Source organism: Lissotriton vulgaris, chromosome 12, assembly GCF_964263255.1.
Source record: "Lissotriton vulgaris chromosome 12, aLisVul1.2, whole genome shotgun sequence".
Taxonomy (NCBI): domain Eukaryota; kingdom Metazoa; phylum Chordata; class Amphibia; order Caudata; family Salamandridae; genus Lissotriton; species Lissotriton vulgaris.
The window spans coordinates 232,468,355-232,496,272 of record NC_141700.1 but is presented as its reverse complement, the minus strand read 5'-3'; the positions used below and the strand labels follow the sequence as shown (position 1 = coordinate 232,496,272).

The 27,918-nt window shown below is 45.0% G+C and overlaps 1 protein-coding gene across 1 annotated transcript in view; it reads left to right on the top strand.

Moving 5' to 3' along the window:
• The window catches only part of LOC147673844 (uncharacterized), a 413,651-nt gene that overhangs the window by 300,873 nt on the left and 84,860 nt on the right, over positions 1-27,918 (top strand). The window contains exon 8 of the mRNA XM_086947727.1: positions 1,801-1,948. Coding sequence (XP_086803853.1) covers positions 1,801-1,948 — 148 coding nt within the window. The remainder of the gene's footprint in view (positions 1-1,800; positions 1,949-27,918) is intronic.

Here is a 27,918-nt window from a genome sequence, read left to right as displayed (position 1 = left end):
ATTCATGACATGGTCAGTGACATCACTGAGGACATCACTGATGACATGTCAAATGACATCACTGATGACATCATCCACGTGACAATCTGATACACCTCATCATACACTAGTATAACCCCTCAACACTCATTATAAAATATGGAGTACCATATTTGAAACCATTGACACACCAATACAAGTTTCTAAAAACCTACTCAGTGATTCCTACATCTACACACATATCTAAACACTTACCTATATGTTCACTCATACATGCTAACAAAGATCAATAGAACATTATTAAATATACTTATACACCTACATCTACATTGCACACCAGCACACATCCTATTCACTTATGCAGTCATCCTACTCACTTATGCAAACAATTGATCATACTTACATTTACTAAGCTACACACTTATACAAACACCACTTTATTTATTCATAAAGATAGTAACTCATACTTAGTGTGTTATAAAATCACTATTACAAGTATACAGTTTTCGATACAGTCACTCATACAATCACTGAGTCTTATGTATACTTATTTATAAACAACAACTGTCACATACACTGCCTTTTATATTTCTATTTTGTTGGACATGTATCATTGAGAAATATATTTACTCATTACCACACCTATAAAGAGATTCACCCACCCAAACAAGTGTTTCAAAGTGCAGTCTTAACCTCATATACCTACTAAATGAACTTTTTACACATCTTTGGACAGTCACACATCTCCCACCCAACCACACACACATTCAGTATCCCATACAAATACTCACTTAACTAATTATTAACTAATATAGACTTTCACACAGCTACTAACCAACTTATGTAGTAGTTTACACAACAAGAGAAAGAGTGAAACAGGTATTCACACAGTGTAATCAATATCCCATATATTTAGTGATACACTTTAAATTAGTCACTTAGACAGTCAATCGCAGTGCTACTAAATCCTCTATCCAGACACTTATACATCCACACAGTCTTCAATGAAGATTGCTATATACATAATACTTTTTTAAATATCGAACCAAACCACATTCACTGAATGATGTCATCAGTGATGTCATTTGAGATGTCATCAGTGATGTCATGAATGATGTAATATGTGACATCATCAGCAGTGGATTGCAGGCGCGCCAGTTATACTTAGTACAACTAACTATAACAGAGGAATTTCAATGGTTTTGTACGAGTGAAATGTCCAACTAACCACAACACCTCTAAAACCTATGCTTTTTTCAATATATATATATATATATATATATATATATATATATATATATATATATATATATATATATATAAACATACACACACACACACACAAACACATATATATTTTTTTCAAGGTAGGAGGATGTGCAGTTAAGGATATTAAATCTATTCTTACCTATCTGCACTTTCATTCTAAATATTATTGGTCCTCCAAATGTTTCCCAATATTAGGGCAGGGTGATATTTCTGTTGTCAATATTTCTACAAGCTATCATGCCTCCAACACCTTCCTTTGTCCAAACGTTGATAGGCTATTAAAAAAATTGTGATAGCACATCTGAATCTCCATTCATGTGTCTTTTGTTAAAATATCCACAACACACACTGTGAACATTTTTATTTCAGGTGAAATGTTACCTCCATGAATCAAGCACAATTTGCGAGGACACATGTTCTTTGTCTCTTTCTTTCATTGTCATTTTCAGTACCTACAGCAGGCCACATTTTGAATGCAATTTTGTTTTGTGACATTTTTTTTTACCAAAGGGAAAATAAATGTAATAAAGTGTGTTGTCTCATTCTTCGTAGGAGTTCCGGATGCTCTGGTGGCCATCAATATGGTCGCAGTACTGTGTCAGCTCCTATCCAGCACCTCAGAGGAGGTACAGGGTTGCGCAGCCATTGCTCTGAGGTACCTGAGTTTCAATCCCCAAGGAGAGCGCCAGTTGCTGAAAAGGTAAATACACCCTAAATAATAGTACTACTCTTGATTAAATTACTCTGGATGAACAATCCTTGAGCAATTGTGTACGCGATGTCTGGACTTTTATTGTAATGTGGTAAATAACGTTCAAGTGTCCAAAACATACTTTATTAAATGTCGGTAGCAAGTGTAACTTACCGATTGGGCATGCATTCTTATGAAAAGACTTTCTGAGGAAGATGGGGTATTTTCAAAGCAGCCCACCTTTGGTAAGCTTCTTGTTGGGTTTAGTCAGACAGAGTCAGAGAAAGGACTGAGGATAAGCGGTAAGGGGGAAATAAAGACCGAGAGATTGAAAGTAAGATGGAGAGATAGAAAGAAGACAGTGATAGGGTAGAAGAAAGAGGATGATGATGATGAGGGGCTTGGTCATTTTATATTTATATCAGTTTATATTTCATATTAATCAAATATCCTTAGGCTAAAGTGTACAACTGTTCCAAATGCATTAAAGAGGCAGATAACAATAGGAAGGAGATCTTTAAGATTGTCTCTAGTTTCATGGGCTCAAAAGCTATGGCCCAGCTACCTGATGCCAATTAAGACCTATGCTTGAAACTTAGTGACTTCTTAGATGACAAGATCCCCACAATTCAGGCAAACCTGGTGGGTCTTAACAATTTGGTTCATGTTCCAGGGCACAGTGTCATGGCAGGGTCTACAGCAGAAACTAAGCTGACATTGGCACAGTTAATTAAACACATATCCTGAAGGCTGTCACAGAATATATCGCCCCCACTGACGAGGAGCTAATCTATGTCTCCCTCCATTCTGGCATTATGCCAGACTCCTGGAGGAGGGCAAACATAATCCCTCTTCTTAAAAAGGCAAATTCTGGCCCTGAAGTATTAGCAAACTTCAGACTGGTCTCTCTACTTCTACTTCTAGCAGATACCAAGATTCTGGAAAAGTTGATAACCCACCAGCTGACTACTTTTCTGATGGAAAAGTGTTTTTACACCTGTCCCAATCCAGCAGTGAGATGGGGTACAGGGTGTGGTATCTATGAATCCATTAGACCAGCCTTGACTCAAGACTCAATGTGGCTCTGGTGCTGTCGGACCATTTAGCAGCATTGGACACAGTGGATTACAGCAATTTGCTACAACACCTGGGGTGACTGGATCAGCCTTAGGCTGGGTGGGCTCCTTTCCGAAGAAACAAGAGCAGGTAGTCTGAATGAAGCCTTTGCTTGCAGAGCTAAACCTTTAAAATGGGGGGGGGATCAGGGCCCCTCCATGAGTCCTACTCTTTTTAATATATATATGACACCATTGGCACTTTTGGTTTATTCCTACGGCATTAAGCTTATATAATACGCAGACGATATACAGCTCCTGCTCTCTTACAATGGAGACTCAGTGAGTGCAAAAGAGACATTTGCACTCTGCAAGAAGGTGCTACTTGACTGGCTCAGGGCAAACAAATCACAATGCGACCCAGACAAAACAGAGATCTTTTTGTTTGGGTTGAACCCTCTTCCTGGATGAACAGGAGCCCTGACCAACAACATCCCCCCACCCCCTTCACCGGCAGTGGCAAGAAATATGATTGTTATATTTGACTCACAACTTTCCTATAGTGCCCAGGTGTTGGCGGTAGTAAAATCATGCTTATTACTTCTTCACATGCTGAGGAAATTCCTGAGCTTTCTTCTTCATGAATCACAGGTCACTGTGGTGAAGGCATTGATTTTACCTCGGCTGGACTGTGTTAATGTTTTGTACCTAGGTCTCCCAGATCATTTAGTTCAGTGTCTGCAAGTGGTCCAGAACATGGCGGTCCACCTACTTTATAAGTTATTCAAACACTCATCTGTATCTCATTTTTTAGAACAACTACACTAGCTACTGGTCTGCAAGCGCCTCATGCTGAAAACACTGACACTGACCCATCAAGCCCTCCACAACAACAGTCCCTCCTACTTGAATGAGAGGATCAAGGAGTACAGACTAGGGTTGTCACTGCATTCCAGTAATGCTGGCTTGCTAACAGTCCCCCATTTTAAAACCGAGAGGGGGTTCTGCATTCATGGTCAGGGCACCAATCATGTGTAATCAGATGCCTGGCCATTGAGATCAACCACTGATGAAGCAAGTTTCAAAAAAGTGCTTAAAACGTATATATTCAAACTGTAGGGATTGTGGGCTACCTGACGGAACCTGCCACCACTTCACCAATTCTGGATGCCAAGCGCCAGGACACTCTTTGAGTAGCCGAGCACTATACTAAACCTATTCATTCATAACTTTTACATGACTTGGCTTGTATGTGTCTTTTGTTTAAACCCATGCAACTATGTAAAACTTTCATGTGTAACTAATCGTTTGTAACTATTCTTTAGTAACCAGCTTTCATGCAGTAGTAATTTTTCTTATGTACCCCTCTCAAATGCTGTTTTCGCCTTTGTTTGCTCTATATAAAATTACAAATGAATAAATAAAGCATTACAATTGTTCCAGTGGTATCTTGGCTCTAGGATTAACTTCATCAGAGTACTAGAGCAGCCTAAAATGTGCTACTTGATAAGAAGAGACAGCAACTCACAAAACAGCAGATGACTAACCACATGCTACAGACTGGAAGTAGAAGCATTCCAGTGCTTGGCAACAAGAAAGTGGAAGGAGCAGTCTAGTGGCTGGAGATCACCGGTCAAGCTCAACTAGTCTGCTTACAAGAGACTTGGTCACCTGATGATTTTTTGTGGAGGGTTTTATCTCATTTCTGAACCCGGCCACCCCTTCAGAGGGAGGGCGGGCGTTCTAAGGGAGGCCTGGCAGTATTATGTTATGTTATGTTATGTTATGTTATGTTATGTTATGTTATGTTATTTATTCTTTTGTATAGCGCAACGGTTACTCAAAAAGAGTGTCCCGGCGCTTTAGGTAAGGAGAACAGATTTCAGAATAACACAACACAGTTAAAAGAGGATAAAAGGCAAACAGAACAAAAAAGAGGAACTACTAGCAAACCTATTGGGAAAACAGCCAGGTTTTGAGACCTCTTCTAAAATCAAGGAGAGTAGTTGCCCCCCGCAAAGGGAGCGGTAATGAGTTCCACATCTGTGGGGCCAACAGACTGAAAGAGCGGCCCCCGAGGCGAGCCCTCTTCACACGCGGAACAGCCGCCAAAAGTAGAGATTGCGACCTCAGCGAGCGAGCCGGGTGGTAAAAGGTCAGTCTCTTTTGAAGATGTTTTGCTCCCACAGCATGGAGCGCCTTGTAGGCCAAAGTCAGAGCCTTAAAGGCGATCCGTTTGCGGATGGGTAGCCAGTGTAACGTCACCAACAACCCAGAGACGCTGGTGCGTCTACTTAGGCCAAAGATGGCCCTGGGCGCCGCGTTCTGTGCAACTTGAAGCCTCTGCCGCAGATACTCTGGCAGGCCCAGGTAAAGAATGTTGGCATAATCCAACCTGGAGCCTATCAGAGCCTGCACAGTCAGCCTCCTGTGCTCCTCGGACAAGAGAGGCAGAAACCTCCGCAACATTTTTAAAAGGCCGAAGCAGGTACCGGTCACCCCCAGGATCTGGGCTTTCATCGTCAGCCCCTTGTCCATCTTAACCCCCAAGTTTTTAGCCATGGGAGAAGAGCCGGACGGAGGGAACATGTCGATGGGTCACCAGGCCTGCCAGCTAGGCTCCGTATCGCACCCGAAGAAGAGTACCTCCGATTTGTCGGAATTGCACTTGAGGCTGTTCAGTTGGAACCATGAGAACACAGCCCCAAGGCAATTCTGGATACTCTCCCCGTCAAAGTCAGCCCCTCTCTCGCAAGAGAAGAGGAGCTGGGTGTCGTCGGCATACGACACGATCCGGGCACCAAATGACTCCGCCACCGCCGCCAAAGGGGTCATAAAGATGTTAAAAAGGGTCGGGCTCAGTATAGAGCCCTGAGGGACCCCGACTCCCAAAGGCGGCATTACAGCGGTGTCAGATGATGTCCAGATCGTTTGCCGGCGGCCGGCCAAAAAAGATGAAAACCATTTGAGCACTGTCCCCCGCAGACCAATCTCAGAGAGCCTTGCGAGCAGGCCCTCATGGGGGACGGTGTCAAAGGCCGCCGACAAATCCAACAACACCAGCATGACTTTGCACCCGGTATCCAACACCCCTTTAATGGTTTCAGAAACCTCAAGGAGCGCGGTCTCGGTGCTACGATTTGAACGGAAGCCCGACTGGGAGTCATGTAAGATCTCATGGGACTCCAAAAAATTGGAGAGCACCGACTGAACGTGCTTCTCCAGGATTTTTACAAGAGCCGGCAGCAGCGAAATTGGCCTGTAATTGGCTGGAGCTTTCGGGTCAAGTCCCGGCTTTTTAAGCAACGGGATGACCATTGCCTGCTTCCACACTGGCGGCACCACTCCCAGACTCAACGAAAGGTTGAGAAGAGGGTGCGCCAGCGGATTAACCACCTCTGCCAATTTACCCAGGAGCTTGGCAGGGCAGGGGTCAAGCGGAGACCCAGATTTTAAATTGCCCATAAGCGCTAGGGAAGCGGAGGCTGGCAGAGATGGAAACTCAGCCAATATGGCGCCCTGCATAACTGGGGGAGGCGTACCCGCCTCGGGCATCGGCAGTGTAACCGGTCCACCAGATAGAAAGGAGTCCTGGATGAGTTTGATCTTGCCTGTAAAAAAACAAGCAAGATCCGCCGCCCAGGATTCTACGGGCCCCTCTTCCGAGGCGGTAGTCCGAGGTGAAATGAATTCTCGAACAATGGTAAAGATCTCCTTACTGGAGTTCGAAGCTGCTTCAATTCTCCCCGCAAGATAGGCCTTCTTTTCGAGGCGGATGTCTCAGTGGTAAGCTTTAACCACGGCCTTGTAGGCAGACCTGTCCTTGCTGTCATAGTGTGCCCGCCAGGCCCTTTCGGCTACCTTGCACTGCTGCCGCGTAGCCCACAGAGCAGTGGTAAACCAAGGGGCCGAGACCCGCTTAGGTGTCAGGCGGGGGGGCAGAATTGGGGCCAGGTCATTAAGCCTCTCCATCAGCCATTCTTGCAAGGTCTCCAAGTCTCTCTCTAGCTCGCCAGACAGAGGACAAGGGTGAGTCGCAGCAGCCTGAGCCAGCATCTCAGGGGTCACCCTGCTAAATGCTCTAAAGGCTCGTCCCCGTTGCTGTGGGACCGGGATAGGCGCCCTGACATTGCCGCTGATTACAAATTTGGCAAGCCAGTGATCCGACCACAAGACCGGGAGAATCTCTTTCACCACCAAAGGAGAGGTCGAGAAGACCTGGTCCAGAGTATGCCCCTTATCGTGGGTCGGACCTTGCAAATACGGGGTAAGACCCAGCGGAGTCATGGCCTCCAAAAGCTTAATAGCAGCGGGGTCCGACGGATCATCCATCCGGATGTTAAAGTCCCCCGCCACTAAGCAGTGTTCTGCTCTCAGGGCTAGAACCACCAGCCCCGAATCAAGGTCAGCAAAGAACGTCCCAAGCGGACCAGGGGGGCGGTAGACCAACAATCCCTTCACTGATCGATGCGGCGCTAGCAAGATTGAAAAAGCCAGCGATTCCAAGCCGCGGATATCCTCAGTAGGCAAGATGGTGAGGGAAGTGCCCTTCTTTACCACCAATGCGACCCCGCCGCCCCTGCCCTTTGCTCTGTCCTTCCTGAAGATGTCAAAATCAGGCGGAATGGCCATAGCCACATCAGGATTAGAAGCTTTACCCCTCCAGGTCTCCGTCAACATTAGACAGAGTGGCTTCTCTGTCTCGAGGAGCTCAAAGATGTATTGCGCATGACTGCGCGCTGATCTGGTGTTTAGCAGCATGCAGGGATACTCTGCGCCAGCTATGTCAATAGGCGGGGCTGATGCCAAAACCCGGGTAGGATGCCAGCCACAGCCCGGGCATCGCGACTTACCCCTATGGCGGCCCGGGAAGACAGAACAACAGCAGCTCTCCCTATGATTCAAAGAGCGCAACTCCATAGAAGAGTACCGCACCAAATGGGCGCCCAAATTACTCATTCTAGGTAACCAGAGCCCCGCCCGCCACCGAGACGCCTCCGGGACGCGGACGGGCGCAGACGGGCAAGACTCTGGCTTGACTCAGGCGCGAGTCAGGCGCCTCCGCTGCGCGTCACCGCTGCGCGGGAGGAGCGAGCTTGAAATACAGCCTCCTCGTTCTCCCCACCGGAGAACTAGAGCGCTGAGTAAGGTGGCGCGCTGCAAGGCAGCAGCCCCAATATGGCGGCCCAACTTCCTGCCCCAAACAATCCTATCAGGTGACAGCGCTCCGCTTCTGCAAGCGGTGGGGGGCCCAATTATGGTGCAAGAATGAGGGCACTACCGCGCAGCGAACAAAACAAGTAAGAAAAGAAAAATTATTCTAAAAATACAGACACGAGTAAAATGCAGTGAAATGCTGTTTTTAAAAAGCGCAGCGCGCCTACTGCAGCCTCAGTATAAAGGCTCCCAAGCGAGAAGAGTTTCCTCCTTACCGTAAGGACGAGCAGCTCCCACCAGCTCGCCTTAAATACAGCCTCCTCGTTCTCCCCACCGGAGAACTAGAGCGCTGAGTAAGGTGGCGCGCTGCAAGGCAGCAGCCCCAATATGGCTGCCCAACTTCCTGCCCCAAACAATCCTACCAGGTGACAGCGCTCCGCTTCTGCAAGCGGTGGGGGGCCCAATTATGGTGCAAGAATGAGGGCACTACCGCGCAGCGAACAAAACAAGTAAGAAAAGAAAAATTATTCTAAAAATACAGACACGAGTAAAATGCAGTGAAATGCTGTTTTTAAAAAGCGCAGCGCGCCTACTGCAGCCTCAGTATAAAGGCTCCCAAGCGAGAAGAGTTTCCTCCTTACCGTAAGGACGAGCAGCTCCCACCAGCTCGCCTTAAATACAGCCTCCTCGTTCTCCCCACCGGAGAACTAGAGCGCTGAGTAAGGTGGCGCGCTGCAAGGCAGCAGCCCCAATATGGCGGCCCAACTTCCTGCCCCAAACAATCCTACCAGGTGACAGCGCTCCGCTTCTGCAAGCGGTGGGGGGCCCAATTATGGTGCAAGAATGAGGGCACTACCGCGCAGCAAACAAAACAAGTAAGAAAAGAAAAATTATTCTAAAAATACAGACACGAGTAAAATGCAGTGAAATGCTGTTTTTAAAAAGTGCAGCGCGCCTACTGCAGCCTCAGTATAAAGGCTCCCAAGCGAGAAGAGTTTCCTCCTTACCGTAAGGACGAGCAGCTCCCACCAGCTCGCCTTAAATACAGCCTCCTCGTTCTCCCCACCGGAGAACTAGAGCGCTGAGTAAGGTGGCGCGCTGCAAGGCAGCAGCCCCAATATGGCGGCCCAACTTCCTGCCCCAAACAATCCTACCAGGTGACAGCGCTCCGCTTCTGCAAGCGGTGGGGGGCCCAATTATGGTGCAAGAATGAGGGCACTACCGCGCAGCGAACAAAACAAGTAAGAAAAGAAAAATTATTCTAAAAATACAGACACGAGTAAAATGCAGTGAAATGCTGTTTTTAAAAAGCGCAGCGCGCCTACTGCAGCCTCAGTATAAAGGCTCCCAAGCGAGAAGAGTTTCCTCCTTACCGTAAGGACGAGCAGCTCCCACCAGCTCGCCTTAAATACAGCCTCCTCGTTCTCCCCACCGGAGAACTAGAGCGCTGAGTAAGGTGGCGCGCTGCAAGGCAGCAGCCCCAATATGGCGGCCCAACTTCCTGCCCCAAACAATCCTACCAGGTGACAGCGCTCCGCTTCTGCAAGCGGTGGGGGGCCCAATTATGGTGCAAGAATGAGGGCACTACCGCGCAGCGAACAAAACAAGTAAGAAAAGAAAAATTATTCTAAAAATACAGACACGAGTAAAATGCTGTGAAATGCTGTTTTTAAAAAGCGCAGCGCGCCTACTGCAGCCTCAGTATAAAGGCTCCCAAGCGAGAAGAGTTTCCTCCTTACCGTAAGGACGAGCAGCTCCCACCAGCTCGCCTTAAATACAGCCTCCTCGTTCTCCCCACCGGAGAACTAGAGCGCTGAGTAAGGTGGCGCGCTGCAAGGCAGCAGCCCCAATATGGCGGCCCAACTTCCTGCCCCAAACAATCCTACCAGGTGACAGCGCTCCGCTTCTGCAAGCGGTGGGGGGCCCAATTATGGTGCAAGAATGAGGGCACTACCGCGCAGCGAACAAAACAAGTAAGAAAATAAAAATTATTCTAAAAATACAGACACGAGTAAAATGCAGTGAAATGCTGTTTTTAAAAAGCGCAGCGCGCCTACTGCAGCCTCAGTATAAAGGCTCCCAAGCGAGAAGAGTTTCCTCCTTACCGTAAGGACGAGCAGCTCCCACCAGCTCGCCTTAAATACAGCCTCCTCGTTCTCCCCACCGGAGAACTAGAGCGCTGAGTAAGGTGGCGCGCTGCAAGGCAGCAGCCCCAATATGGCGGCCCAACTTCCTGCCCCAAACAATCCTACCAGGTGACAGCGCTCCGCTTCTGCAAGCGGTGGGGGGCCCAATTATGGTGCAAGAATGAGGGCACTACCGCGCAGCGAACAAAACAAGTAAGAAAAGAAAAATTATTCTAAAAATACAGACACGAGTAAAATGCAGTGAAATGCTGTTTTTAAAAAGCGCAGCGCGCCTACTGCAGCCTCAGTATAAAGGCTCCCAAGCGAGAAGAGTTTCCTCCTTACCGTAAGGACGAGCAGCTCCCACCAGCTCGCCTTAAATACAGCCTCCTCGTTCTCCCCACCGGAGAACTAGAGCGCTGAGTAAGGTGGCGCGCTGCAAGGCAGCAGCCCCAATATGGCGGCCCAACTTCCTGCCCCAAACAATCCTACCAGGTGACAGCGCTCCGCTTCTGCAAGCGGTGGGGGGCCCAATTATGGTGCAAGAATGAGGGCACTACCGCGCAGCGAACAAAACAAGTAAGAAAAGAAAAATTATTCTAAAAATACAGACACGAGTAAAATGCAGTGAAATGCTGTTTTTAAAAAGCGCAGCGCGCCTACTGCAGCCTCAGTATAAAGGCTCCCAAGCGAGAAGAGTTTCCTCCTTACCGTAAGGACGAGCAGCTCCCACCAGCTCGCCTTAAATACAGCCTCCTCGTTCTCCCCACCGGAGAACTAGAGCGCTGAGTAAGGTGGCGCGCTGCAAGGCAGCAGCCCCAATATGGCGGCCCAACTTCCTGCCCCAAACAATCCTACCAGGTGACAGCGCTCCGCTTCTGCAAGCGGTGGGGGGCCCAATTATGGTGCAAGAATGAGGGCACTACCGCGCAGCGAACAAAACAAGTAAGAAAAGAAAAATTATTCTAAAAATACAGACACGAGTAAAATGCAGTGAAATGCTGTTTTTAAAAAGCGCAGCGCGCCTACTGCAGCCTCAGTATAAAGGCTCCCAAGCGAGAAGAGTTTCCTCCTTACCGTAAGGACGAGCAGCTCCCACCAGCTCGCCTTAAATACAGCCTCCTCGTTCTCCCCACCGGAGAACTAGAGCGCTGAGTAAGGTGGCGCGCTGCAAGGCAGCAGCCCCAATATGGCGGCCCAACTTCCTGCCCCAAACAATCCTACCAGGTGACAGCGCTCCGCTTCTGCAAGCGGTGGGGGGCCCAATTATGGTGCAAGAATGAGGGCACTACCGCGCAGCGAACAAAACAAGTAAGAAAAGAAAAATTATTCTAAAAATACAGACACGAGTAAAATGCAGTGAAATGCTGTTTTTAAAAAGCGCAGCACGCCTACTGCAGCCTCAGTATAAAGGCTCCCAAGCGAGAAGAGTTTCCTCCTTACCGTGAGGACGAGCAGCTCCCACCAGCTCGCCTTAAATACAGCCTCCTCGTTCTCCCCACCGGAGAACTAGAGCGCTGAGTAAGGTGGCGCGCTGCAAGGCAGCAGCCCCAATATGGCGGCCCAACTTCCTGCCCCAAACAATCCTACCAGGTGACAGCGCTCCGCTTCTGCAAGCGGTGGGGGGCCCAATTATGGTGCAAGAATGAGGGCACTACCGCGCAGCGAACAAAACAAGTAAGAAAAGAAAAATTATTCTAAAAATACAGACACGAGTAAAATGCAGTGAAATGCTGTTTTTAAAAAGCGCAGCGCGCCTACTGCAGCCTCAGTATAAAGGCTCCCAAGCGAGAAGAGTTTCCTCCTTACCGTAAGGACGAGCAGCTCCCACCAGCTCGCCTTAAATACAGCCTCCTCGTTCTCCCCACCGGAGAACTAGAGCGCTGAGTAAGGTGGCGCGCTGCAAGGCAGCAGCCCCAATATGGCGGCCCAACTTCCTGCCCCAAACAATCCTACCAGGTGACAGCGCTCCGCTTCTGCAAGCGGTGGGGGGCCCAATTATGGTGCAAGAATGAGGGCACTACCGCGCAGCGAACAAAACAAGTAAGAAAAGAAAAATTATTCAAAAAATACAGACACGAGTAAAATGCAGTGAAATGCTGTTTTTAAAAAGCGCAGCGCGCCTACTGCAGCCTCAGTATAAAGGCTCCCAAGCGAGAAGAGTTTCCTCCTTACCGTAAGGACGAGCAGCTCCCACCAGCTCGCCTTAAATACAGCCTCCTCGTTCTCCTCGTTCTCCCCACCGGAGAACTAGAGCGCTGAGTAAGGTGGCGCGCTGCAAGGCAGCAGCCTATCTATAATATCTATAACTGCTTCATTAAAAGTATTGAGGTCCTACTTGTCCGCCCCCTTTTTTCAATATCCACTTAATAACAAAGGAAAAGGTTAATCTGGTTATAATTAATTTTTATAATGATGTTTTTGATAAAACCAAAGTAACCATTATAATGGATTTGAGTGGAGAGATTGAATTATTCCTAATGCATATATTAAGAATGACTATATTTTATTATGGTTATGAGATTTTAATCTAAGTCAGTGCTATAGGCCAGGAACTGAAAGCTGTGGTTATGTTAAATGTTAAATGGAGATAGCATGTTACATTTTTTGCACAATTCATATGGTGAAGCACTGAATGAAAGGATTTTTAAATATAGCTAGGTTCTCCTGGAACAATGTATTGGTGAAGACCAAATGTTAGTGCCAACATGCTATGGGAACGGCAGAAGCTGTGTCATTGACCATATTCTGGTGACAGAAAATGGGCAATGCCTAAAAGACTCCTTTGATGTTACCCCAAGTGCTCTTAGTGACCACGCTACCCTGACACTGGTCCTTAATATACATATCTCAAGGCAAATTAGTTCATAAAATATTAATCAAATTGAAATACAGGGTAGAAATGGTCTTACTTTAAGGTGGGCAAACATTGATGGTACTAGAATAATAGGGGAAATTATGGCAGAAACCCGCAGAGATTTCTATATATGCACAGATTTTAATCCTCCGCGAAGTGTTTTATGGAAGCCTTCTGTAAAATTATGGCTAGAATCTCTGTTTGTTTGACACCGCCAGCCATACTGCAATGTGCTTTAATGCCACCACAGAAAGGCATGCAGAGTCTGCTTGGGGGGCCCGGTGCGGACCCCAAGGGACTCCGGGGGTTGGGGGGTGCACATGGGGGCTACCTATGGTCCCCCCAGCAGTTACATGCACAACATGGCAGGCACCTCGCGGTGAGAGCAAAAAACAGGATATGGGAGCCCCTCGGGGTATTAGTAATTACCTGTCCCAATGATACTCTTACTCTTACCTTATGGCGTAGGTGTGATATGGACCAAATGGGGAATGCGCAGAAAGCTTTAAGGTCACCTGAGGTATTAGACAGGGTTGCGTCATTGCCCGCTTGCTCTTTTCACTCTCCATAAATGGGGTGGATGAATGTCTACAATCGTTTATGGATAACAAAGGTATGAAAGTTAACTTAAAGAAATCTGTTACTATGGTAGCTGGAAAAGTATGAGCAAAAAACAGGATGCATCATATAAAGGTGGAGCGGTTAGCGGAGACACAAATATTCACATACCTGGGAATCCAGTTCACTGCATCAGGGTCCTGAGAAAGCAAATTAAATTTATCTAGAATGAAATTTTTAAGAGAGATAGAATCAATTTTCAGGTTTTCCAGCAAAATAGGCCAAAAACCAATCATAGAAATGCTGACGCTGTACAAAAGAAAATGCCTCCCAAGTGCTGGTTATGGTGCTGCCCTATGGGGATACACAAACTGTGCCAAGCTGCAAATACTGGAGAACTTATTCCTGGCCCCATTACTGGCCGTCCTGAAATCAAGCTCAATGTACATAACACATAGGGAAGTGGCAGTACCCTTTTTAGACTATGACCTATATATTAAACCAATAATTCTGTGGTACAATATATGGAGCAAAACAGGGTCACAGTTTACAAAGGCAATAATCTCAGATTGACTAATGCTAGATGCCTGGAAGAAAATAACATGGCTGTCCTATTTAGAAACCTATTTAAGAAAAATGGACCCCGCCATTGGAGTCAAAGATACAGTAAGTCCTTACTTATTCCAAAATAGACGTTAGGACTATACTCAGGGGCCAGAGAGATAATAAAGAAAGCAAAAGACTCACAGTAGACAGATACTTGCTACACTATGTACAAGAGGGTCAGCCTAATTACTTGACATTTGTCAAGAACAGCCAACATATGTTTAATCTTGACAGATAACGACTAGGAATACTGAATTCACGGTTTCCTTTTCCAAAACGTGGGGCCTGGACTAATAATCTTCCAAAATGTCCATGTGACTGCAACTCAGGACAAAGCACAATGCACTTTATCTTATTCTGCAGTTTTTATAAGTGTTTATAAGGACCGTGGGAAACGTTTTTAACCCCGCTTTTTAAAACTGGTAAATATATTTATTATTATCAGGATGCTTTTAATTATTTATATACTTTAGAAAACAGCAAGATCATTGTATCTGTCATAGCATTTATTACAATGGTCTTAGGAAGAAGTCAAAAATAAGGATGGGCGGAGCTGGCGTAGTGCCTCTACGCGTAGATCCATGGAGTTTGAAAAAAACTCTGTGGAATTACGCTCCATTCCCTCCCAAATTAATTAAAAATTAAAAAAGAAGGCACTTACATGCACGGCTGCCAAATTTGCCTGGCCGCTCTCCTTCCTGCCCCTTGCCGTGCTTCTATGAAAAAAACTCCTACGTTGTACATCTTGGGCTTAAAAATCCAGAAACTCCTCTGGTGGAGAGGAGTTACCTGCCTGGGGTTAGTAAAAAACTGGTATACCTCGAGGCCCTAACATATGAGACCTAAAATTAAATGTATGACCTTCTAGCCTGATTGTATAATATAAATTCTATTGATTATATTGAATAAAACTGGATGGGACTTGAAGCCATATGATTAGTAGCAATTCTTGGACCTCTACATAGGCTTTGTCCAGCTCTTACGAGATTGTTTCCAAGCTATCAAACCACAATTGTCATGGAGAATCTGCTTGGGGAAGGCGCACCCACATATGAAATTGGACAGTTTTAATGTATCTCTTGATTGTAATGTTTTTATTGTGTACTTTTATGGTTTTATGCTTACAAACTGAATAACGTTTTTGAACTGAATTGAATTGAAGGAGCAGCCTGTTATGCAGGCTTTACATTTGAGAGGGGTAATTAGGGACAGTCATCAGACTTGCTGCAAGGCAGTGAGAGCTGAGATAAGATGAAATAGGAATGAAAAGGAAGAGAAAATTCCTTATTCACATTGTAATGGATTAAAGAGAGACTGTTAAAGAGGGATCTTTTGTTGATAATGAAATGTTCACAGTTTGTATGTCCTCTCTGAATCCACACTTTATTCTGTTCAAGATCCAGTGTTTTTGTGCGTGACGTGAGGTGGCAGATACTGCAATTGGAGCAAGGATAATGCCCTGTTACTTTAGGTAGCCCCCAACTGTCCGTTACAGATGGGAGTCCTCTCGCTGCAGTCTCCCCGGGGCGCGTATTAACCAGAGTGTCTCGTGGACTATGGCCTCGTTTGAACGAGAACAATGGTTTCTCCCAATTCCTATTTTTACTGGCAATAATACGCCAGTGTTTGTTGATGGGTTTTTTCACGGCGTTGGACGCTAAGCTATAGGTCGTGACACATGTCAAAGGGATTTTACTCTGTGCCTTAGGGGTCTCCTCAAGCAGTGCTTCCCTCGGTTGGGTCCTTGCTAATTTATAGACTTTAGTCATTACTGTTGCAGAATAGCCCCGGTCTTTCAGTTTTGCTGTTAGATCATTGGACTGTTGTTGGAAGTCCTCCAAGTGGGTACAATTTCTCCTAAACCAAAGAAATTGCCCATAAGGGAGATTCTCCCGCAAAGCTCTCGGATGGAAGCTGGTAAACTCCAACAGGTTGTTCCTGGCTGTGGGCTTATAGTGTGTTTTAGTAGCAAAGTGACCATTCTGTTTGGAGATTATCATGTCCAGGAAAATGACCTCATCTTTATCAGCTGTATGAGTAAACTTAAGATTGAGGTCCAAGGTGTTGACCCAAAGAAAGAAGTCCTGTAGTGACTCCCCTGAGCCTTGCCAAACCACCAGCACGTCATCGATATATCTCTTCCAGAGACCTATGGAGGAGATAAAGGGGTTGCTGACATCTTGGATGTACTTTTGTTCAAAGTTATGGACATATAACCCAGCCAAACTAGGGGCAAAGTGCTGCCCATGGAAGTTCCAGTGGACTGGAGGAATAAATTCCCCTTGAATTCAAAGAAGTTCTTTTTCAAGGCCAAGGTTGCGTTTTTCAAAAGGAACTCCTTGGGTGTATTATATTCCCAAACAGTAGTGTCAAGATCTTCACCCAGGACCCTGATGGTATCGTCCTGGGGAATGCTCGTGTAGAGGCTCTCGATGTCCAAAGTAACCAGTATGGTTTGTTCCATGTCACATTGTAAGTTGTTCAGAGGATTCAGAAGACATTTTATGTCTTTCAGATCTGTTGGACTAAAGGTTTGAGAAAGTGATCACAAAACCGCGATATGGGCTCAAGGAGGGAGCCCATGCCTGAGACAATGGTGCGGCCCAGCTGTGGTATCTTGCCTTTGTGTATTTTGGGCAACGTATAGAAATACGGTATGATGCCCTCTCCCTCCATCAGGAAGGCTGCCTCGTTTTTAGAAATGTGACCCGTTGTTTCTGCATCCTCTACCAAGTCAGTAATGACTCTTTTTAAGTCTGCCGAGGGGTCATGCGTCAGTGGTTGATAGTTCTTAGTGTCACCCAATAGTCGTAGGCATTCATGCTCATAGTCTGTGGTGTTCAGCATCATGACAGCCCCACCCTTGTCCGCCGGTTTAATCGTAATCAAGGGGTTGTTTCGCAATTTACCAAGGGCCTGAAACTTAGTGGCAGTCATGTTCTTGAGGGCGGTTGGCACATCCAGGTTCACAATCTCAGTAAAGACTGCCTGTTCAAAGGCAGTGATCTCTGCTGGTATTGTATAGGGGGGTGGTGTCAAGGAGGATTTTACTCTTAAAGCAGTGTCCCTTTCACTTCATTCCTGAGTGTCTGTCTCCCTCCCTTCAAAAAAAGCCTTCAGCTTCATTTTTATAAAGAAATTTGAGAGCTCACAGTGTAAGCGATACTCATCCAGATGAGCAGTAGGAACAAAACCAAGGCCCTTCTCCAGGACTTTCGGCTTATCGTCTGTTGGAATCATATTCGATAGGTTAACAATCAGACTCCTTGTGCACTCGTGCCCGCTTGCGGTTGTTTGCTCCGAGTGTGATTGCCCACTGGGTCGTCTTGTTCCCAACGCACCTGTGCTTGCCCTCTCCTTTTGCCTCTTCCCCTGCAGCCTCTCTCTAAAAAAGGCGGGCCAGAGGAGTTGGGCTGATATAGGGGGAAGGTGCAAAACCTGGGTTCCAACCCATGGGCGGAATCTGTGGGTGTTGGAAGTGCATAGGGTGTATGCCCCCCCCCCCTCCTTGCATTGGTATTGGGGCCACATCTGTTGCTGAAAAAAGGGGCGAGACCTCGCTCTAAAGCCTCCCTTTCGTCTCTGCTTATAGCTGCCATTGCTGGAGCCGCTACTGTTAGATGAGTTGTTGTCTGAGCTTCCCGTGTTAGAGTTAGATTTGTTGGGTGGTGTGTAGGCCGGGTCTGAATAAGGATACACTTTAGTGAAGGCAAATTTCTTCAGATTCTTATGGAATTGAGCCACTTTGGTTTGGGTGAGGTTGTCTTTATATTCATTGATATCTTTATTGATAGCATCCAAACGCTTTTTGTAGCCGGTTAATGTCGCTTTGAAATGCTTTTCGGTTTGTGTTATTTCCACCATTATGGCTTTTGATAGTCTGACAGCTGTCTTAATTATTAGAACGCGCCAGTCGCGTGTACAATGCCACGTGATCATGGCCCATTCTTTCCTAAAGAGTGCATCTTCAAGGAAAATCCTTGGTGCATAAGTAACAAGAAGACCTATCATCAGCGTAGGTCATGGGGATGAAAGCAGAGGACAGGAGAGTCGAGCCTTGGGAGCAGTGGCATAGAAAGGGTGCCATGGATCCCAGTGACAGTTTTATTTTATTCTTGGGAGTTTTATGTAGCGCGAACAGGACCAAGGTATAAGAGCACTTTACATGAGCACCAGTTGTGTTACAGACGGACATATTCATTTTATTAGGTATGGGGAGATGAAATGATTTGCCCATGAGATCCGATCAACCACACACATTCCGGGAACCGGCGGAATGTCCAGCTGCGTGACAGTCATCACCTACTGTGACCGGGGTGGGGACTTCTACTGTAAATGTGTGTGGGAACGGGCTTGAAGCGGGGATTCCGAGGATTTCTTTCCGTACTTCAAAGTATTTACAAGAATGTAATAAACTGTAATAAAGACCATAAACCTGTGTATAAGAGACCAGGCCTCAGAGATACGTTTAGAGCACCTCGAGAAGATACCCTGTTGTCTGATTTGACGTGTTCTGCTCCGTCGGAATAAACTCCTGTTTCCTGCCTTCCAGTCTCCAGCGCCTGCCTCTTTGTTTGATAATCTTGAATGGTATGAGAGGCGGCTAACGCCGGGCAATTCTTTAAGGTTTTTCGGTCGACATCGGCCGTACCTTTCTACACAGCCAGCCTGTCCGCAATGCCTGGCTTGCTTATCGTGCCAAGCCAACAACCATCCACAACGCTGTCCTTGCACCTGCGACCTTCTCCAATGCAAACGGGACTCTTGGCACAAAACCTGAGAAGGTAAAACTTCAGCGGGACTAATCTGGGACTGTATTCAACCTGCGCACCATCGCGGTCGGCCTGCACTTTTGACTTTGAGCCAGTCCAGCGCAACCTGATAGCCGAGGTTGGTGAGTTCTGCTTTTAGACTCTATTTTACATTTTATTCTGTAAAAATTAAAAACTCCAGTTCTACTGAATAGATTTTTGTTGTTTTGGTCTTCTTGTATTTATTAAAAGCCGCTGTATTTTTCTAACGTGGGGTGGGATCTTTTTGTGTGCTGTTTTCATTGGTTTACTGTTTGAAGTGTTGCACAAATACTTTAGACATTGCCTCTAAGTTAAGCCTGACTGCTCTGTGACAAGCTACCAGGTAGTTGAGCACATGTTAATTTGGGGTTGGCTAGTGCCTTACACTGACCCTGACCCCAGTCAGCCAACAACCCAATTTCTTACACTGAGCATGTTGTCTCAAATAATTATCATGTTCTGTTAAATAAGTCATATATGATGTACAGCATATGCTGAAGTTCTTATGATAATTGTTTGCAATTACAAAATATCCAATTTTTTTTTATTTGCTTTTTGGTAATCTCAAACACCAATGTACACATGTGTCTTTGACACATTTTGCAATTCCCAGTGGGTCACAAATAGACCTACCTCATAAATATTCATCAGATAGATCTCGGTATGCGACCCATTGGGAATTGCAATAATCACAGGGATGGTGGCCTGCTTTGCTCAACAGACCACCATGTCTGTGATTGCTTTATAGGAAAACAGGATGGGTTTAAAAAAAATATGAAAAGTTTTCTTTGAATTTTTTAAGAGTAGGCAGTGGTCCGTAGGCCACTACCTGCCTGTTCTGACAATATTTTTTTACAAAGCAAATCAAAAGGAGACTAGCTAGAAAAGGGGGGTTAGTCTGACATTATTTTGTTATTGTCATAGCGACTCAGTATTGTTGGCGGTGGCACCTGTTGGGTGTCTTTAGAAAGCCCTCACCCGCCAACCTAGTTGGTGGCATGCTTCATCATCGGGCCCACCCAGTGACACCTAGCGTGTCCCGGGGGTGCTTCGACGCCTGATTACAGCGGAGCAGGTATGTCACTGTGTGTGCGGTGTGGGGTGTACAGAAAGGTGAGGTTAAAACGGCTTGGCGGATGGTCCCTGGGGTGAGGAAACTTTATTAAAAGGGCCTCCGTCAGCGGTTAAAAATAAGGCTGAGGGACGTTAGAGGCGGGTTACGACCTCCTACGTCCTGAATGTGTCAACAGTAAAAATATGTGTAGGTTAAAATTAGGGGAAGTGTAGTGTAGTCTATGTGTCTACACGCCCTAAAGTGTATATAACTGTGAGAGGGGGATTCCCTTCTCAAGATCACGCTTTTAGAGGCTTGCTTGTGTCCTTCGCATGACCGGTTATGCGAAGGAGGCACAACAAGTCCCACGCTGGTGCTGACCAGAAATCCTGGCCACCCCTTGCCACTTCAATAGCCTTGGAGCACAAGCAAGCCTCTAAAAGCGTGATCTTGAGAAGGGAATCCCCCTCTCACAGTTATATACACTTTAGGGCGTGTAGACACATAGACTACACTACACTTCCCCTAATTTTAACCTACACATATTTTTACTGTCCTGAAGAAAGCCAGATTAATATAAGGCACTGGCTGAAACATGTTGACACATTCAGGACGTAGGAGGTCGTAACCCGCCTCTAACGTCCCTCAGCCTTATTTTTAACCGCTGACGGAGGCCCTTTTAATAAAGTTTTCTCACCCCAGGGACCATCCGCCAAGCCGTTTTAACCTCACCTTTCTGTACACCCCACACCGCACACACACAGTGACATACCTGCTCCGCTGTAATCAGGCGTCGAAGCACCCCCGGGACACGCTAGGTGTCACTGGGTGGGCCCGATGATGAAGCATGCCACCAACTAGGTTGGTGGGTGAGGGCTTTCTAAAGACACCCAACAGGTGCCACCGCCAACAATACTGAGTCGCTATGACAATAACAAAATAATGTCAGACTAACCCCCCTTTTCTAGCTAGTCTCCTTTTGATTTGCTTACATATAATCCGGGGATCTGGACTAGCTACCTGGTCCTCTCTCTCCCTCTTGATTCTCGCACAATATTTTTTTACAAACATTCATAAAGGGAACGGGGGTTCCTTGGGATCCCCTTCCGATTTGCAAATGGATTACCACCTAATCGAAGTAGGTGTTAAAATGAGGACGGTTTGCAAACCATTCTAACATACCATTCCAATTCGATACGCACTAAAAATACCCTTTCCTTATAGCAAATCCCAAACCCAATTTGGATTCAGCAATAGGTTACCGAATCTCATAATTTGGCCTTTGTACATTAAAAAAGGCTTTTTTGCATCTCATATGGCCCCATTCAGCGAATCAGACTGTTTGCGACCTCAAAAAAAGTTTTGTACATCTGGCCCCAAGTTGTAAGATCTGTGTAAAGAGATGACTTTGCTGTGTGGGCCCTGGGGCTATGAGATAGCTCAGTTGTCTTCTGCCTGAGTTTGTAGGATATTTTTCACCCAAGGAATCACCCTGCTATTTTAGGCTTGAGCCTCTATCTTGTGTGTAGATTGAGAGACAGTTTTCCTCTTTGTTGTCTATATGAAAACAGCATATTGATGACATTAGTGCTGCAGCAGTTTACTCTACCTCCTTGTACTGCACTCCTGTTCTCTGAGGGGCAAGTTCACCAGTGTTCATAGGAAAGGCCCCTTTGGTTAGTTGAGAAGCAATTTCTAATTAGAAGATTCAGATGATGATGATTTTGATGTGGCAGTATTTGCAAGATGGAGTGCCCGTTGATGATAACAGCGAGAATCCCACTTTTTGTGCCCCTCCTGCTATGAAATGTCTATTGTGCGGTGAAAAGAGGCAATATCCCTAATTCCTAGATGAAGTCTATCATTGTCCTAATATAAAAAAATATAGAATGGAAATGATCCAACCTGCTCCATCCAATATCCCTCCTGGACTCCTCTGTAAAAATCCTTCGGAGGATAATCTGCAAAAATAGTAAGATTGGGCTGTGGAAAAAAAACATTTCTCAGAGGTGAATCCAAGCAAGGGAGGGAGTTCTCCATATGGCCTTTATGGACCTCTCGACTGCATTCGACCTGGTTGACGGAGATAAATTATGGGTTATTATGTGTAAAGCAGGGATTGATGTAACCCTAATTGACCTCTTGAAACATTTGCACTGTGGTACGATGGCTCAAGTCCTATTTGGTACCAATGGGAGTGCTCTCCTGTCTTTTATTCCCGCAAAGGTGTGAGACAAGGATGTATTCTAGCCCTCTTTCTATTTATTTTTTTATATTAATGCTCCTGGCGCAGAGCTTGTGGCAAGAGGCAAGGATCTGCCTACGATTGTACGTTGTCCAGTTCCCGTTTCACTATACGCGGATGACATGGTTTTAATCTCCCACACCGCAAATGAACTGAAGTTGCTAATGGATTCTTTATATGATTTTACGTGGAAGTTACATTTGAGAATAAACCCCCAGAGATAACATATTATGATCTGTGAACCAAAAAAAAAAAATAAGGAACATGCCATAGATGGTATCCCAATTACCAAGTTGCAGAGTTTTAATTGCCTTGGGGTCTAGCTGATAGATAATTTGAGATAGAACAAGCTCCTGAGTCAATGAGCTTCCAAATTACCCGTGGCCATAGATGGCATTTTTAAATTCTCTAAGAAATTATGTCATTAGCCCAGCAAGGAGCTAACAACTTTGTATAAAAGCAAATGATTTTCCCCGGGAATTTATTGGGCTGGTGTTTGGGGCTATACTTCACCCGGAAGCTTGCAATCGATTGAGAATCCATTTATGTGCAGATTGCTGGCTTCTTCGTAGAGTACCGTAAGTCTTATTGTCCATTTAGAACTTGGACTTCCTTTTTTGGAGGACATAGTTTAGTCTGTACTATTGCTTCTTTGGGTTAAGATCTATCACTCGCCCCACACCACATTTACCCAATTGGTCGTTGAAGACTACTTGAGAGAAGACTGTTCGGACGTCATCCCCTGGTTGGCCTATATTAAGAGGAGTTTTTCTAAACATGGATTCACAAATCTGTCCCTCTCACTTAATGTAATTGACAGCAGCACAAAGAACCAGGTGAAATCTCTTTTTTATCAACATGGAGAAAAGGCCAGACTCTCTAAATGTGAATCTATGAGTTTGGCCCACTGCTACCTTGATTTAGCATCTGCTGAAGGGATGGAACCATATTTTTTGTGGGTCGTGATCCCCGAACATAGATTTAATTTAACCCATTTTACATTAAGCACCTTGTACTTTCTGGTAGCTTATCCTCAGCAGGGCACTTGGGCACAGATGCATCAAGCTAAAAACCGCTCGTAAAGGGGCAGATTCTCAGAATCAGCCCCGTTGCGACCAGTATTTTTGCATTTGGGATGCATCATCCCAAATGCAAAAATCGCAATTTAAAGAATCTCAAATTGAGATTCCTTAAATACAATACATTAAAGTTAAACAATTAGCGATTTCGCTAATGGGGGAGCAAATTATCATGAAGTTGAACTTCATGGTAATTTGCAAAAACTTTGAAAAATGCACTAAAGTGCATTTTTCATAGTTCCATTTTACACACAAACATGCCCTAAGGGCATGTGTGTGTGCAAGAGGTACCCATATGCATGATTTCAGGGGTGCAACAGGGTGTCCTTTTGACACCCTGAAAACCCTTGTAATTGCAATCTCAATTTGCGATTCTCTAATTGAGAATCGCAAATTGAGATTGTCTTCCCATTTATTCCTATGGGCCTCTAGGCCCATAGGAATGAATGGGGAGGTATTCCGTAATTGCGACTCGCAATTTGCGAGTCGCAATTAAAGAATTTTAAGAAATCTCTATTTTTTTAGCGAGTTCTTCATGCAAAGCCTTTTGCTATTCCTTATTAGCTAATCCTTATTTTTCACTAATAAGGAATCGCAAAATGGATGCTTGATGAATCTATGGGTTGGTTCCCTACTCTACCCCATTGTCCTTGCGTTAATATGTCCAAGCAAAACTTTGTCCAGTTTATCTTTTTTATGGTTTTTATGCTCGCCCCATATCACAATTTTTATGTCCATTACTGTGTTTTTTATGGTTTTAGCTCACAAATTTTAAGCCTGTAACGTTTACAGCTTTTCGATTGGGAGCACTCTTTATCCGTCATAAGTTATACTCAACATGCCCTCAGAATAAGAAAAGTGGAGAACTTTAAACTGTCTTCACAAGCCTGAATTTTCTGTCCCAGGCTAGAGCCACCGCCTTTGTTGTAACCAGCCTTTGAAGTTTTTACCAAATGGATTTTTTCCTTGACTGCCACGACCTGGTCAGTTTTATAGTGTCATAAGATCGCAAAACGCACCCTGAGATATATCTATCGTTTTATTGTGATTTAATACTGTTTATTTTGTTGTATGCATGTGTTTTTGTCTTTTTCTGGCTATACGTATTTGACTGACTAACTTAGTAGTTGCGTCACCCTTGCGTCCCCCTTGTGCGGCGCAAGGGGGGTGCAACACATTGATGAATATACTTATCTGTCTTCTCTTGAATAGCTGTGCTGCTTAAAGACGGATGCTGTGCTTTTGAGTAACTTGTGGGATAGTTCTGCTCTGGGAGGCCAGAGCCCCCCTAATTTATACCTACTAAATTATAACCCCTAATTTATACCTCACCATATTCCACTAATTCGTTTTTTTCGGGGACTGGTGGGCGTAACATGCACTCCTATTAAATTATGGCCTGTCAGCGATATCATTTTTGTACACCAAAAATCATCTTTACAATAATGTGTGTGCCTCTAGTTAATTACACTCTTAGTTAATAGGCAGTTTTTGTGTATACATATACCTCGTTTTTTACCTACTACTGAAAGAAAAGTTCAGTGATGCTTTGTGTAATGTTTAAATGGGTTCTCGCGGCTACAACATGCCCATTTTTTAATTACCAGAAGGGGCAGAGGTCACATGATTTATCTCCTACAAGGAATGTGGAACCGGATTACTTATTTATCCAAAGCATTGCACTCTGGGGAGGCGGGAGGGCAGCCGAAGGTCAAAAACAGAAAGAGTAGAGGAAAGCTCGCAAAACGACTGCACCTTTTGATGTTTGTTGTAGTCATTTTAAGAACTAGCTCTAGCCATTGCTCTTTAATTAAAACTATAAAGTATGTATAGAGTCACCCGCACCCCATGTGCTGGTCGTGTGCTGTTACAGATCAGCCGAGACTGTGGTTGTTTTGCAGAGCATCTGCAAACAAACATCTTGAACCTTTTTCAGTCACTGAAATAATAAAAACTATTAATACAGTCTACTTTTGCACATTGCCCCAGAAAATGGCAAACTATGCCATGGGATGGATTTCAAATACCTGGAGTGACTACAAATGTTCGTAGTTTAATTGAGATAATACTATGAGCCTCATTTCCTATATTTTGACGCACCGCAGTGCAGCAAGCCTTCCTGCTACGCTGCCGTGCGTCAAAATAAAAGTGCAGGGATGCGCCATATCTACTAGATTCTACAGATCCCTGTCCGTCTCTTCCCTGCAGAGGCGCACAAACAACATCTGTGCACAGTTGCAACAAACGACAAGTTTTTTCAAGAGACCGACCAGCTATGGCGCCTGCCTTGTGTCACGTATTTTAGTTTTAAACAATCAATTAATGGCGGTGCCCCAGAAAGGAGGAATAGCATGAAACCCCCCAAGTGGACCTAGGTCCTTAGATGCAACAAAACATAGGATCTGTGCACACGTCAGCTATCTCACTGTACAGTATTGACAGGCAAATCATGCACAATATAGCACAGAGTCAATGAAGTTGATATGATCTTGATTGATGTTAGTCTTCAGTTCAGAGTTTATTTGCAACGCCCAGCCAACACGTGTTTCGTCAGGGTGGTACACCCACGACTTCGTCAGGGCTCTAAAATGTACAATGGCCGCATGTTACATACATGTACTTGCACCACATACATCATAAACTCAGTTGTATCACATTAAGGTGCTTAAGGGCTAGTGTGAGTTTACAAATCAGACTTGAAGAAAGGGGTATTACAAGAGATAGACCCGGCCCCTAGACAGGCCTGATCAGATCACCGTGAGTAACGTGAGCCTACTATATCTTAGTGTCGCAAACATGCACTTTCCATTTTAGTCATTATAATTCTTCCTAGTGATTGAACAAATGTGCTCTTCAAACGATCACCCAGGCTCGTCCGTGACCCCATGGACACCCGAGTAAGAAGAAAAACGGCAAAACCAAGTAGAAAGGAAAGTAAAATATAAATAAATATGACCTAAAGTACAATGGTAAAGGGTTTAGCACAGCTGTGCTTTTACCCAATGGGCAGTGGTATCTCAGCATATGTTGCGAAATCTCAACGCTGTAGGGGATGTCAATAAGTTAGCTAAATCAGTATTCAATCTATGCATATCTTATTGTACATGGCACTATAATTATGCCCAAGTGCCTATGGAGAGTACCTCACCTCTACGCCGGTGGTACTTCCGTCCTGGCTGCCAGGTTAAAACAGAGTAAAAGTCGACACTGCGTGTAATCAGCAGCTTGTGCTCAGTATGGTGTCCATCTGTTGTGGAACACTGTGGAAAGGAGAAGGACGTGACCACTGTTATCCTTTTGCCTAATTATGGCAATTGATAAAACCGATTAAATTCACTTAAAACACTTCTAACGTACTTCCTATATTAAGCTTATATGTCCCTGTTAGCTACTATCAAGATGTTGTCATGCTTTTAAACACGTCAAATCAGGTACCATACATTAGCGTTATCCCTTCGACACAGCTAATCTGTATAAGCCTCTAAGTATCCCATCAAGCCCAAAATCAGCAAACTCTCATCCTATTAAATCCTGTACTTAGCGCTCAATAAACAGCTCCTCTGTCTGCCCTTCCTCATGAAGTCAGGCACATTGCCCCCTTACCCGCTCGTGTGTGAAGCGGTGATTCAAAAGTAGACGCTGCAGCTCCAGTACTGCTGCTGGCTCGCGTCCTCGCGTTTGAATGCGAAAGTGCATTCCATGCGTCCTTTTTCTTTCAGTCCTTCAGCGCTCTCTATGGAAGCTAGAGCACTCATCCTGTACCGGAAGAGGCATAATGGCCCTCCGGAACAGGATAAACGCTGTACTCCGTCGCACTAATATTTATACGTTACATTTATTAATTTGACACCCCCGCAACCTTACTAAAGCACAGTACTGCTTTATTTATATACTATTGTATATCTAAAATTCGCGATCGCTCAAAAGTGCGCCTAATTTGAAAATAATCATTTCCTTACATCCATACCATGTGCAGCCACAAATAATTGTCTAGGCTCACAAATGGTATCAGATGTCAGTATACTAATCTTAGGAGAGGAACATGACCCTACCCATGTGGAATCAATCAGAGATGAGCCAGCCTATAGAAAATGTAAATGAAGACAGATATGGTGATCAAAGAAGGAGAGGAAAGGTGATTTCGTTACTGAAACACTATCTCCCATGTAACCCTAATGTGGTCACGTGTGTTATCAATGTGACATCATCACGCTACTGTAATATCCGTGCGCGAAACATTGGAATGGTGCCATATTTACCATAGAATTCACTATATACATTTTGTCACTACATATTTAGTTACAAATCATTGCCATTGTATGCCTTCCAATGGTCAACTGCGCAAATTAAAAGCTATACACCACTCTTTCTGTACTGCATATGTTGGACACAGGTTCAAAATCACAGTCTTGATTAACACTCACTGCCACAGATAATGGATGTTACAGT